General features: G+C 39.4%; 2 protein-coding genes across 6 annotated transcripts in view; both read right to left on the reverse strand.

Annotated features, from left to right (window-relative positions):
• Positions 1-2550: 2550 nt before the first annotated feature.
• LOC118427712 (aggrecan core protein-like) lies at positions 2551-9923 on the reverse strand. 2 transcript variants are annotated; one of them, XM_035837623.1, is made up of 6 exons: positions 9429-9923; positions 8135-8268; positions 5261-5705; positions 4898-5065; positions 4309-4475; positions 2551-3510 (listed from the first exon to the last, which is right to left on the reverse strand). In XM_035837623.1, the coding sequence occupies exons 1-6, from the start codon at positions 9784-9786 to the stop codon at positions 3400-3402; spliced, it is 1383 nt and encodes a 460-aa protein (XP_035693516.1). In that variant the 5' UTR covers positions 9787-9923; the 3' UTR covers positions 2551-3399. The 2 variants fall into 2 exon arrangements, with proteins under 2 accessions (XP_035693516.1, XP_035693517.1); XM_035837624.1 differs by lacking the exon at positions 4898-5065.
• A 2408-nt stretch (positions 9924-12331) lies between these two features.
• LOC118426920 (ras GTPase-activating protein 3-like) overlaps positions 12332-15152 on the reverse strand; it is a 22272-nt gene continuing 19451 nt past the window's right edge. For all 4 annotated transcript variants that reach the window (XM_035836547.1, XM_035836548.1, XM_035836545.1 and 1 more), the window contains 2 exons: positions 14438-14624; positions 12332-13797 (listed from right to left, as the gene is read on the reverse strand). In XM_035836547.1, the coding sequence (XP_035692440.1) occupies positions 13731-13797; positions 14438-14624 (254 nt within the window). In that variant the 3' untranslated portion in view covers positions 12332-13730. The remainder of the gene's footprint in view (positions 13798-14437; positions 14625-15152) is intronic.

Here is a 15152-nt window from a genome sequence, read left to right on the forward strand (position 1 = left end):
ATAGTAGAGAGAAGTAACGTTTAAGAAATACCTCATTTTCCTCTATCGGCGGACAGAAAATGTGTCGAGTCCCGCTCGCACCGACGTACATTGCAAAAGGGCCAATTCGGTGCAGTTTTCGCTGTTACGTGCTGCAAGAATCACGTACGTAGATACTGCGCCATAAAGCCATAACCAGACTAATCTAAAAGTTCCAACAAAGGGCATATAAACAGAAAAGAAAATCACATTTTATTTATAAGCTACAATATAGGCTGACTCGTAGAGCCGGCTGGAGGGTTTAACCACCATGTACTGTTGCCTGATTTGTAACTTTGTTTGTAAGGGCAAGGACGTTATATGTTGTTAGGTGTCAATATTTTACAATGAAAGACATCACAGCCAGCTAGATACATATATTTTTTTCTATTAAAGAGGCACAGACGCGTTCAGTCGCGGCTGTTCATAACAGACAGCTGAAAATATAAAATCGCGCGACACTTAAAAGATTGTGAACATCGCACAACGCTCGGAGATGGTTGATTTTATGTAGGATTTATCTGCGATAATAGTGCTATTTCGGGACATGGATCAGTCACAAGTACAATGTATATTCAAGTCCGTATGAGCTGCGTATTGACATTATTTTAGCTCAGGTAATCTTTGAGGCCGACGAAGTAGTATTTTCGGTCAAATAACCGGATTGCATAACGGTGGGTCAAAGTAAAAAAAAAGATAAATTCTTCCCTTACTTTATCTACAAAACCAACAAAATGTCAGTTCACAACTCATACGGACGTGAATATACGCTTTCGTGTGACTTATCCCTAATAGTATGCTATCACAGGTACATCGTATGTGCGGTCACCCATGCGTATATATTTAAGTCCTTATAATTATGAGGTCCGTATGGAATCAACCAGGCTCCACGGGTCGCTGGAAATATAGTACAAATTGGACATGTATAGACAGATAACATGACAGAGGAGTTAACTGGCCGAGAAGTATGGTTTTATTGCGCCCCAGCTGAATCGTCTGGCATGTCATCTGTATGTGTATATAAGCCTACTACATGTAGTATGCGTGTACACAGCACGTGTTATTTTTGTTGACGTTATGCCGTCGTTAAGAGTATTTATGCACGTATTAACTGAATACGTATCTTCATTCGTGGGCGTCGTGAGACCCATGATTCACAGCAAACAAACAAAAAACAACTATTGAGCCTACCATATATGTGTCAGCTGCATGCGCATTGATTTTTGTGTGTTCTGTGCGTTATGTTGGACAGATGATAATTTCTGATATAGAAGGACATAAAAAATCTACATACTAGTATTCCGGTGATACATGTAAGCTTCATGTGTCCGTGCTTTATATGATTTATTATTCAAACAATCGGCAGAGGCCATCTACATGATAATATCACCTTACAAATACGTATACGTGTTGAAACATTCGTTGAGGCGTTAACCAAGACAGTTACCCAGAATGTAGTAATTGAATATGTAACTTATTGTAAGGCAGAGTGCAACCTGCAAAATATGCTCTGGCTCGGAGTCGTGACTCGTGATAGACTAGTTAACGTGCAAGGCACAAATTAGTCAACATTCTTACGAACAGATCATGTGGCTCTAGTGTTTTTGTGATTGCAGTTATTGCAGAAGGCTGCTTTATCATACTGATTGGTGAGACACTAAGTACACATACTTTTCAAGACTGGATGCTACCTTTATGCGTAAGTGTACAACCGTATGCTCAAGAAGACAAGTCTTCTATTCTCAGCTATTGATTACTTGCAATAATATGCAATCCAAAACATGTCAGGTTCTTGGTCTCTCTTCAATATGATTCTCATTCTATGCCACTGTGTAAGTGAACACTGTAAATACTTTTATAGACACCTTTTTACCGTTTTGAAGTTTTTCAACTGTCATACAACACAAATTATTCTCACCTCGAATTTTCAGTCGCACTTCCGTCGACCTTCTTCATGAGTGACGGTTCAGATACTCTGATCACGTGACTTAGAGACACGTGATTCGAGTAACGAATCATAAATGCCTGGCAGACGATATCGGCCCCCGTCTCTGTTGAGTGTCGGCCGATGTGCTCTAATGTAGATGCTAACTTTCATGCTAACTTTTTTTACCGTATGTACTATGGAGAGGCACCAGCCCTGCTAAGGCTTAGGTCACATTTCAAAACCGGGGCCCGGCCGGGATGTTTAAAGAAATGAAAAATTAAAATGTATACCTAGAAATATACGCATGTAATTCCCAAGAATCTTATGTTGACATTTCGTGTATTTTGATGTCCTTTATATCATTCTTTTCCCTCCCGAAAGCTACCCGGTCGGGCCCCGGGATGGCAATTGTGACCTAGGCCTTAATGGTCTCGTCCCTAAACACAAACAAGTGTGGCGGGTGACACACCAGTTTATATCCCAGCACAAAACACTCTAGAGATCCCTGACTCTCTCATTGTCAGACATAGGAGAACTTTCCTTCCAACAACAGTAAGTATATGGAACAAACTACCTGAGAAAAAAGGTACCATAAGAGACAGAAAGAAGTTCAAATGTGAAGTTTATTCTTTCTTCAGTGCACACTGACAGTGTTCTGTCTGCAGCATCGGTAGTCCAGCTGCTAATGTTTTATGAAAGTTGATAAAATATGAATCTAAAAAAATACATCACGCCAGCAGCCTTTCCTATTGTACACCATCTGCTTATGAAGTTATCTCGTAATTCTTATAGTTATGATATTTCACTGATGACGAACATCATCAGTGCTCTCTGTACAATGGAGAAAGTGCAACACCAAATTCCCAATGCTTTGTTCAATTTGAATACAGAAACCAAAACAATCATCAAAATGTCAGTTTCTCACTCTCTCTTTTGGTCATTACTCAATACATATTGATATCATCATTCACCAGCAATACAAAGACAAGCTCGAAGGCTTTCAATTTACTAATATGACATGCCCTGATGCAATTTCCCTGTACATAGACCGATACATCTCAACCACTTTTCTCAAATCAAATCGTATTACTTCTAACACAAACAGTTCTAATTTACCATACATACACATACAATTTACCATGCAATACTAGTTTCTTATGGATTGAACCACTCAGATAAAGCGGCATAGTGATTAGTCTTAAGTCGTGTAGAACACTATATTATTGCTATAAGCAAATGTACTGATATAAAACGTGCCATACATTTTGCCCGTTGCAATTGTTGTGCCATAAATATTGATTGTGATTTTTTTTTCCTTTTGGGAAATAAACTTGATAATAAGCATGAAACATGATCTGTTAACTTCATTAACTTCTGATACAACCATCTCATCCAAGTTTCTTGCATCTCAACTACAAACTTCAATATTTGCATTTGAATCCACATCATTTTTCTTACATTGGCTTTTTGCAAATAAAGGGGTACAGATGGTCACAGTCAGCGTCGTTCCACTGGCCTCTCTCCTTCACCGGACCAAAAAGACCAAAAAGAAAAGTTTTGCCGGTCTGTTGAAAACATAGCATATATAATTTGTTATATAGTCATGTACATGTAAAAATATGGGATTTACCGTTTGATGTAAATACAAGGTAAATAAGTAGTGTTTGCATTTACCACTATTGCCCCCCCCCCCACACTCACACACAAACGTACACATACACATAACAGATAACAAGTTGGTTTTCCAAAAACTGAATGTTGGATATTATATTGCATTAAACATATAACTTTGTTACAATCACATGTGTCATTCTGAATGAGTTGATAATGTCTCCTTGAAAATCATCATTTGAATTTTTTGACCAGTATCATGATGTATGATCTGCTCTTGCCATTTTTTTATTTTATTTTTTTTTTATTGAAGAACATGCAAAATTACACACACAGTGGTGCCGCACTCAAGCTAAAAGCTTATGTTCACGGCACCACTAACGAAATACAATAAATAATACACAAGTAAAACACAAAAGTACGGGAATCGCCATTATAACAGAGATAAAATAAACGTAATAATAATACAATTTAATAATACAAACATTGTCTTGCCATTGTTTGCAGATTGAAGACAGTTTAGGATATTTTTATGCGTTTGTGTAGTTATGGTGGTCAATTCAGCCCTCAAACTACAGGAAAGGTTACATTTGGGAACACTTCATTGATCTTCCTTATTGTCAATATAAAGGAAGTGCTTTGTGTCAGGGTACTTCCGGGATATACTTTCGAACAACCAGAGTTTACAGGTTTCGACAGCTTTAAGTAAAGTTACGAGTTACGCCAGAAAGAGGAAAAAAACAAGGACATACCCTTGAGAACATGGATCCACAATTTTCTCCTTCAAACCAACTGGCCACGTGGTCGTTGTTTGGTTCATCTGGAGCCCAGTTGGTGTACGAAAGACGTGACCCATCCGTCCACCAATCTTTGTTTTTGTGGACGTTCTCTAGTCCAATCCAGACGATTTTCGTGATGCCTGCAAAAGAGGCCAAAGGATGTCAAGAACTATCAATACGCAAATATATAAATCCTTACCCGTCTACACCGGTCCCCTCCTGGCTCGATTAACGAACCAACTAGGCTAATGACACATGATCATACAAACTAATGATATGACAATCCATCGATGGTGAAGGGTCACGTGACCAATAGCTATACATGATTGGTCATTCCATCCCGAAGACGTCGGTACTTTTGCGTTTTTCTTCACTCCCAAAGGAGAGAGATGTCGTTTCTTGAGTGTCAGTCAGTGTCAAACTGTAAATTTATGGAACGAGAATTCCTTACCCCAAAAGGGAGAAAGAATCTTGTGTTTGAAAGTACTACTGATTATGAAGCTCCGATAGAATCTAGAAAAAAATGTGACCATTGACAAAGAAATAAGTCTTAATTACACACCAGATGGGATGAGCGATCTGATGAACATATTTTCCATGAAGTTTCTGATAGAAACCAGATGGGCCCCATTCTGCATGCAGATGTTGTGCCCGTCAGTCCAGCTGACTTCTTGTTCCATGAAGACGTAGCAGTGGCTGTCATATTTGTGCCATCCAGTCTCACATTGTACTGTGATATAGTTGCAAAAGATGGATAAATCCATGCAGACTTTTGACAAGTTGGGGGAGAATAAAGTTCTCAAGAAAAGAGCAGATCAACTCTCACAGATTGTTAGACTAACTTTACAAAGATTAACCTAATAGACCACAAAATCAATTCAGTTCTCATTGTGCTGAATGACTGGGTCATTGATACATTGCTTACCTCTGTTTGACAGTTGTTGGTAAGCTCTCAGTGGTGGCAAGGTCTTGGTGGTCGCTAAGAAGGTCTCGGTGGTGGTAGACATCGTCTCGGTGGTGGTAGGCAAGGTCTCGGTGGTGGTAGGCAAGGTTTCGGTGGTGGTAGGCAAGGTCTCGGTGGTGGTAGGCAAGGTTTCGGTGGTGGTAGGCAAGGTTTCGGTGGTGGTAGGCAAAGTCTCGGTGGTGGTAGGCAAGGTCACAACGGCGGTAGGCAAGGTCATGGCGGTGGAAGGCAATGTCATAGCGGTGGCAGGTAATGTCTCAGTGGTGGTTGTCAAGGAAACATTGGTGCTTGGAAAGATCATTGCGCTGGTCGGCAAGGCCACAATGTGGGTTGGCAATGTCATAGCGTCGGTAGGCAAAGCCACAGTACTGGTAGTCGCAGTGGTAGTTTTTAGTGATTCTGTTGCCTGTAGTCCCGATGAGGAAGAAGGGGAAGTGGACAAGACAAGTTATGGTCTGTATTTGTACATAGGGCCACAGCAAGTAAATTCTATGGATGACATCCTCTGCAGACTGCAAAAATAGTGCGATAGGGCAAAAAAAAACAAGAAGGGTGAAAAAAAAACATGGCTACATTTCCAAAAATAGGCAACATAAAGTTGTGATGACTGTTGTAAAAAGGATTAGAGGGAAAAAACATGGTATCAGAGCCAACAAGACATTCATTCCTGTATTTAAGACATGTTCTGGTGTGGTAAAAATGACACTAGTGTGGTAGACTGGAATGACCAACAAAGTTGGTAACCACACTCTCATAGCTTCCATATTGGTGTCACTTTTACAACTATCCAATAAGTTTCATTTCTACAACTACAGTCCTTGGTACCTTACAAGTGTCCCTTCTACAAGTACAATTATTAGGCTACAACACAACGTATTTGCTTATTTTGGTATCGTATTGTTGGCCATCCCTGCAGAAGAAAAAAATTCTTGTTTTTTTTTTAAATGAGGCGAAAATTAATGCGCGCGCTGATGTCATCCATAACATTTACTTGCTATGGCCTAGCCTGTATAACCACCCTTTAGCGTAACGCAAAACTTCGCTCGCGGCTCGGCAGCAGGTGGGTATGTTACACTGAGCGACTTGTCGCACCTTACCGTTGCGTAATTATCGTATGTCTTAATTGGTATGTATGCTTTTAAATAATTGGTCAGAACAACTTCAACTTTAGAGAAAACGAATTTTAAGCACATCAATTATACATGTATTTCTTGTGGGTTTTTTCTGAGCTGCGTCCACTACTTGAGTAGTCATTTTGTACATCATGATCCATCATGCATGGTCTGGAAATTTCTTTTTGTCTTCGAGTGGCATCGATATTCACTGCAGATCTGTTTTCATTTTGGTGACGTTATACCCCCCTCACATTATATACGATCTTCGGACGCACTTCGCGATCGCAGGAAGGTCGGCTGATTTTAAGATCTTAATATGGTCTTGCGTATTTTTCGCCCAAAAACTGTCCCCTCACATATAAGCGAGACTCGTGCGATCGACGGTGAATAAATCTATTATAATGAACCTCCCATGACCTCTTGCACGCGGACAAGGGAACACAAAACGTTCCTCAAAAAAGGCAAGAGATCAATAAATGTTGATTATTTTGTTGTCGGAATCTTTATAACCAATGAATGGAATGCGCGGGCATAATAGAAATGACACAAGAAAGGAAAGTGTGTCACAAAGCCAGCCTACATGTAAGGGGAGTGGTTGGTCGTGATCTTGACTTCCAAGGCGTGCCTTACAGAATTCGCAGGATAGTTGCAGGTCTTCTAGTGTGTACGAGTCGAGCCAAGGACAACAGAAGCCAGAGCTACATAGAAGACGTTATATTCTCTCTCTCTCCAAAGCTGAACTGAGTACATGGATTCTACTTCCTTATTTATATGTTTCTTATCCGCCTACACACATATTTCTCAGAAAAAAGTACATTGTTTCTCTTTACATCATCATGACATCATCATGACTAACTTCCTATGGTCAGTAGTGATCAGTCCCTAGCTTTACCAAATATGGCTGTGTCCACCAGCAAACTGACCATCAGGCACCAGACCCCTGAGATGAAGGTCATTAAGACTTTTGGGGTCATTTAACTCAGGCCGCCCACTCCCTTTTCTGAGAACTGAACAGGGGTACTGGACAGGGAACTAAAGTTAAAATGCACACATCTTGGAAACTGCAAGGAACACAGCTAAACTACAATACAGTACAGGGGCACCCTGTTACATACATACTACCACAGGGGCCACAATGTTAGAATTACCATCACATTCCCAGAAATTCAATATTTGTAAACAAACGGAAGTCGGGCGAACGTCGCCGGAACGCCAACCGAATTGCGCTGGATGATTAATAACTATATCTGTGCTCGCCTATCGGTCTTCAATCGTTGGATTGACGCAAGACTATTGGCCGATACCCTTGCGAGATACGCACGATTTGCACGCACGCACGCACGACTCGGTAACGAGCTTTGCGATCTCAGAGATCTCCTGCGACTTGTCGCTTATGTTAAGAACATGTTTCGCTGCACCGCGACCATCGTACGACCCCTGAAAATTGCCGGCGATCCCTAAAAATCGCATGGTGATCGTGAGAACACCGGACGTTTTACTCACGAAAATGTCATTTAGAGCTCGTAGACTAGTCTTCCGCCTAATTTTCGCCTTATGTCAGGGGGCATTAGCACACCTGTCGTACATGTTCGTACAGGATCAGGTCTACCACATCTTACGAGGAAATCAAACTAACTACGAGAGACTGCTATCAAGAGAAACAACAGTCCCAAACACCTCTTGCCCTAGCAGGGGTGTCTGTTTAGCCATGTTTGCTTACCTTCTCTCCACGTAGGAGATGAAGTTCCATGATTGCAGCGGTAACAATTGAGATGACCATCGTGAGTCCACAACCAAGTGCTATCCAGCAAAGCCTAGAAGATTTTGCCCTGTTCCACATCTCCACGATACGCTCTGAAACAAAGAAGTGACAAGGTTATTAGACTCTGCAATATTGTCAAGATGAACGTATTAAACCAGAGTTCCACGAATGTAGTGGATTTATAATTTTTCCTCATCAATCATGCAAACATCGTAAACAAGGCTGACGGAGTTGGCTGAAAACTTGGGGTAAGTCCCAATCAAACTTGGTGTTGGTTAGATAAAGTTTAGTTTTTCCACAATGTCATTTACCAACACAGATGAACTTTCATGCTAAAATGCAAAAAAAGGTTTTGCTATCTCGTGCTCTGAACGAGCTATGGTCACGAATTTTATGTTTTAGATAGCTCTTGTGCTCAGGAATAAGTGACATAAGTTTAAGCCCCCTAGCGACTACTTTTGAGGTAGCAGGGGCATTTTTGTCAAAAACTTCTGAAGCGGATAACTCAAGAAGGGAACGACAAGTTTTCACGATTTGTGATATGTAGGTACATTAGACAATGTTGTACAAAATAAGATACTAATTATGCAAAATAGGAGTACATTTTCAGAATTAATGAGAATAATCTATCATAGCAGTTTTTTTTCAATGTATCTCTTGTCCCGGACATGATATGGTATTGACATTTTAGTGGTAGACAGCTTTCAGCGTCATGACAAAAGTGGGGCAAGTTTCAGCCCCCTAACATTTATTTTTGGAACTGCAGGGAAAGGGATCAGAATCATCTTTATTGAGCCTTAGACATACAAATACAAGATGAAAGACGGATTAAAACACCTAGGTCAACCCTTTTTCTGAACTTACGACGTCCAGAGGGCGCAAGGTAAGACATTAAAAAGAACAATCGTGTGCGTCGGACTGCTGGGATACAAACTGTTTTAAAATTCTTTAAACATATTGCACAAGAAGATGGCAAAACTAATACAGTGGATTCCAAATATTTGTATTACGCCTTTTTGGATAATTCGGCTAATTGCATAGAATTGCGAAATCCAAAACCAGTTACCATTCATTCTATTGTCTAAAACATCGCAGAATTGAATAACCCACATTTCAAACTTCAGGTTTTTGGATAGAATTACGTCAACTTACACCGAATGAAAACGAGGAAAAATACACTAACACTTACAAAATCAACCAACAACTGCCAGTATGAAGGCATAAAATGAATAGAAGAGTCATTTGGGCCTACCTCTTGCCTTGTGACCAAATCGGACTTCCTCGGGTTCCGTGTAATCGTCATCTGCTGTCTTGTCGTAGGTGTCATCGGAGCACGACTCGTTTCCCGGAAAAACCACGATGTGGTCTCCCACATTGAGGCATGTGTGCCGATCAGTACCGCCCGGGGCACCAGAACCGACCGAAGCAGCAGCGTTGTGGTCACCAGAAGCGGCACCATCGGGGACAGGCCCTGTCTCCTCATTTGTGGATGTCTCCATTTTGCGTTGGTCCTTTACTGGCAATGCCTTTGTATTGCTTTCCGCCATTTTTTCTTTTAACAATAAACAAAAGACAAATGTTACACTTCTTGAAAACAAAAAAAGGATCATATAACCTTGTTGAAAACGATGTTCTAGTATCACACACAGTATATATCAGCTTGTATAATCACATACAAGCACTCCCTAGTGATGAAAGTGTCACGATTTTTAGGGATGGCCTTTTAATACTGCTGCTTCGTCTTTGAACAGCACGATACAGTTAATAGTCGATCCGCTTTATCTAAAACACCAAAACACCCCAAACGAGATTGATGTTTCATGTTTAACCGTGTCAATGCTGCATGCGTAGTTTTCTGTACAACAACGAAAGCTAAAACGTATGCCTGATACCATTCTTAGTGTCGTTATACCCCCTCACATGTAGCGAAAATCGATCGGACAACGAGTCTGCGAGCTTTAAATTACTAGGAGGCATGACTCTGATGGCGACGAAGAAATAGCAGAGTTCCCCCCTTCCCATCAGGGTCATGCCTACTCGTAATTTAGAGCTCACAGACTCGTCGTCCGATCGATTTTCGCTACATGTGAGGGGGGTATAAAACATATTCTCCCCACAATTGCATTCTAAATGTTTATATACTAGTAAACAAATGTGGTAAACGAACAACGAAAACGTATGCCTGACACTATTTGTAGTGTCATAAAACATATTCTCCCCACAATTGCATTCTAAATGTTTATATACTAGTAAACAAATGTGGTAAACGAACAACGAAAACGTATGCCTGATACTATTTTCAGTGTCGTAAAACCTCTCCACAATTGCACTCTGAATTTTTATATGGACAAAGTAGAGTAAAGGTTGGAATTTTCTTTATAGTGAAAGCACGGAATACACCATTTTAATAGTAGAGAGAAATAACATTTAAAAAATACCTCAATTTTCCTCTATACGCGGACAGAAAAGGTGTCGAGGCCCACTCGCATCGACGTACATTGCAGAAGGGCCTATTCGTTGCTGTTTTCGCTGTTACGCAGCAAGAATCACGTAAGCCATAAGCAGACTAATTTCAAAGTTCAAACAAAGGGCATATCAGTAGAAATGAAAAACACATTTTATGTATAAGCTCCAAAATAGACTGACGTCGACTCGTAGAGCCGGCTGGAAGGTGCAACCACCCTGTACTGTTGCCTGATTTGTAACTTTGTTTGTAAGCTTATTTAAGGGTCATGTTTTTATGTTTTCTTTCGATATTTTTACAATGAAAGAGACCACAGCCAGCTAGGTACATATGTGGTCCGTTAAAGAAGCATAAATGCATTCAGTCACGGCTATTTAGAATAGCCACAGCTGAAAACATAAAATCGTGCGGCACTTAAACAATTGTGAACATCGCACAACGCTCAGAGATGGTTGATTTTATGTAGGATTTCCCTGCGATTATAGTGTCATTTACGGGTATGGGATCAGTCACAAGGGTGCTTAGATACACGTCCGCATGAGCTGCGTATTGCCATTATTTCAGCTCAGGTATTCTTTGAGGCCGACTTTTAGTATTTTCGGTCAGGTAACCTGGATGCATAACGCTGGGTCAAAGTAAAAAGATAAATTCTTCCCCTCATTTAACTTTACCTAAACTAACACCAATTCGCAATTCATACGGACTTGATCATGAATACACTCTCGTGGGACTGATCCCTATGCTGTCACAGGTACATCTTACGATGTACATGTATGGGTGCGGTCACACGTGCGTATATATCTTTATAAGTCCTTATGAGGTCCGTATGGAATTCTTATCCTCAACCAGGCTCCACGGGTCGCTGGAAAAATAGTACAAATTGGACCCGTATAAACAGATAACATGACAGAGGAGTTAACTGGCCGAGAAGTATGGTTTTATTGCGCCCCAGCCAAATCGCCTGGCATGTCATCTGTATGTGTATATGTGTCCAATTTCTACAATTTTTGCAGTGACCCGTGGAGCATGGTAGAGACTACTAGTAATAATTCTTTTTGGTCCTCATATTGACTTGAAAATATACGCACGTGTGACCGCACCCTATGTGACCGGGCAATAAGAATCAAATAGACATTGTGTCACGAAGACATTGCCAGACTAATTCCAAACATCAAACACAAATCCGAAGGCCACAATCCTCCGTAAAGTAATTATGGTGTTTGAAGTGTGGCCAGGGTGTTTGTACCCAGGTGCCCTGTTTTGCCACCGACATGCAAAATTTCGGACAAATCCCTCAAACCTGACAACATAGAATCTTTACTTAAAGGTATGAAGACACAGACAAAATTAAAGTTGTTCATGTCTGTCTCGTCTTAGAAAAAAAGGCTATTGTAGCATTTGGTCATAAATCATGTGAATGAGGCCCCTATTTGCATGATCTAGTGATGTATATCAGAAGTTCCCATCTTATACCAGAACGGAATTTGATTGTTTTTCGTTAGAAAAGGGCCAAAAGACTTGTCATGTTTTGGAGCATCCCGCCTTTTTGCTATTCTATTTCTCATCATTTCAAATGAAAATAGGTAGTTAAAGTTGTCCCTCCTTGTCAACTCCTTAAATAGGCCTTATCGACTGAATGAGTGTTATTCTAAAAGTATGGACAAATGGACCAGTCAAGCAACTGGTTCAGATCAAAGATTCATTTTTTTTTATATTCAACATCTCATCAGTAACACATTACAATTGCAAAAGAAAAATCCCTCTACCTTACATCAACATATCACAAAATGTTCCATTCGATCACATTTCACTTTTGGTGGCATACATGGATTTCTATCTACAACTTTACATGCACACAATGCAGATATCTCTATATTTACATGATATATACAAGTTTGTTTAGAAAGAATGTTGATTTTTGCCCTTTGCATCATTTGTGTTGCACAATCTCACTTCTGTGCTAAGATATGACAGATTATCACAAATAGTAACAGTTACTTGGAAAAAGTTAAGACCAGGGTTGCACAAGATGAAATAGCAATTTTTATGTCCTTGAGTAATGATTCAAAGCATTTTTTCACAATAAAACTAATTTTAAGTAAATCAGTAACAGATATGTGGTACTCAAAAGAGTTCCATGCCTAAGTCCTGAATTGCCTATCAACACAATAACCATAACTTGATATGTACAATCATTGCTAAAACCTTACAGTTTGATTAAAATCCTTAAAATTGTCCGTAATGACATGCAGATATCAAACAAAACAAAACAAAACACAAAATTTAATGCAGTTAGTGTCTGTAACATGATAAGTTATAGAATGTGTAGTATTGACGGGCATACATCTCAGCAAACAGGATATGCATTACTGATGGCAGTTTCAGAAAAAGAATGATGGTAGAAAATGTTTGTTACTGGCTCTTTTCCTTTTAAGTACACATGATTTTTCCTAGTTTTGATTTACTGTCATATGGCTCCTAAATTGACTTGATTCAGAGTTGAAAACTTCTGATCTCATTGCACACATATTTGATTTGACTGTGGTCTATCAGAGAATAACAATTAAAACACCTTAATTACTTATTGTCAGGGTTGATACACTTGGACTAACAGATAGCAGATCAAGTCTTTGATTTTTCAAGCCATGTCAACTGCATCTTATGGAAAATACTAGAACTGAATGTGCAATAGGAGTTATAATAATGGTGTGAAATGTTTATGTAACAATTACATGTCTTGCTTTGTTCTATTGTTTTTCTACAACATCATAAATTGACTTATCAAATTGTAAAAAAAAGAAAATATGTATAATACATACAACAAAGTGGTCTAAATTCTAAGAAAAATCAGTGTCAGAAACTGATTTTGACATTTCAAATTCAAAAGAGCTACCAGTGGTTTTGACATATAGAATCTAATTTCAAAATTACATAGTGGCAACATCCTCTGAAGGCATGTCCTGTAAAAAGTATAATACAAACCAAAGACTGTCCTATTCAAAGGTCCTTGCGGTAGCATGCTCAGTTGCTGGTGCCTTTCTCCATTTGATACCCTGGGCCTGTTATATACATGTACACAATATTGCTCCCCTATTCCCCCTCCATGGAATCTTCCAGCTCATTTGGTTTCACACCATCCCCTCCAATAGGTTTTTGTCTGAAAGGACACAACAACAGAAGAGTTAATCATACAACAGTACCACATACTGTATACTGTGATTCTTGAAATTTTTGGGATGATGTTATGTTTGGGGTTTTTGTGGTGACTGCTCCATCGCAAACTTTAAAAAATACCAGTGCTCTCATTACTATTCACTAAGTGGCTATTGCACTATCCTGAAATCAAAACAAATTAGGACACTCCATCAAATTACAGCAAACTGAAAAGTATTTGCAGTACTTTGTATTTGAACTCACATGACTATGATAAAAGTATTGTTTGACATGCAGGAAGCTGCCATGCTATTTAATGTGTGTATAATAAATTCATTACAGTCATGTAATTTTGACACAACACATGACAAACATGTGGTATGATTCTTCCAGGTTCGACCAACCAGAATGGAAGCTATGAATATGATGTCCTTTGGTACTCACTCATCTTATCAAAATGAACCATTACATGTTAACATATAGTACAGGCAATTTTTCAAGTAAACATCCAACATTTAATCAATCACTTAATCACTCACTCACTCACTCAACCAACCAACCAACCAACCAACCAACCAACCAACCAACCAACCAACCAACCAACCAACCAACCAACCAACCAACCAACCAAACAAACAACTTACTCGCTGCCATATTTGGTGCTCTTGGCTAATGCCTTGTAGTACTCGATGTGTTCTTGTTCCAGCTTGATAATGCAGTCCATAATACTTCTTAGTGTCTCAAAGCATGTTTTGGGGTCCTCTATGATGTAGGTGGTTGTTCGAGGGGTTGGAGGGGTGCCACTGTACACAGCTTCCTCTCCACACATGTCTAGAAGGGTGACAGAGTCAGTCTGTAACTGTAGAGCTGGTGTAGATTTGTATGTATTAGGATTAAAAAGTTGTGTTATACACATGAAGCTTTGTGGAAACTCTGATGTTAGTAGCTTGATGCAAAATCCTTTTGGGTCATTGGAATTTCTTAGCTCATTTCTATTTTTGAAACAAAATGAAAGGAATTTTTCAATCTAGACAATTGTTCATAATGCCAAAGTTTTTCCTTAATCATGTTTGCAAAATTAACACTGTTTCTGACAGACTTCTTCATAAATCATTATCAATGTTGCTTTGTTATTTACAGCAATACATCCTTTTAGCACACATATAGGTGAACATGAACATGCCTGGCTTGTACCATGCCATATGACTAAATTCCACCAGTTTCAGAAATACAGTACTAGATTTTGTCCACTGATATACATGAATTTGCTTTAATTCTCCAACAAGTAAGTATATGCATACAATATTTTTCATTGTATAGCAGCAATGAAGCAATGGCTTTTGCAACATACACTAATGT

The sequence above is a fragment of the Branchiostoma floridae genome, chromosome 12 (genome assembly GCF_000003815.2).
Source record: "Branchiostoma floridae strain S238N-H82 chromosome 12, Bfl_VNyyK, whole genome shotgun sequence".
NCBI classification, from domain to species: domain Eukaryota; kingdom Metazoa; phylum Chordata; class Leptocardii; order Amphioxiformes; family Branchiostomatidae; genus Branchiostoma; species Branchiostoma floridae.

Coding starts and splice junctions, on each gene's coding strand:
- LOC118427712 (XM_035837623.1), bottom strand. CDS start 9,786: ATGATCCTTTTTTTGTTTTCAAGAAGTGTAACATTTGTCTTTTGTTTA. Junction 8,269..9,428: donor ATTTGGTCACAAGGCAAGAG/GTAGGCCCAAAT, acceptor TCTTTGTTTCAG/AGCGTATCGTGGAGATGTGG. Junction 3,511..4,308: donor GTGGATCCATGTTCTCAAGG/GTATGTCCTTGT, acceptor TGTTTTCAACAG/ACCGGCAAAACTTTTCTTTT.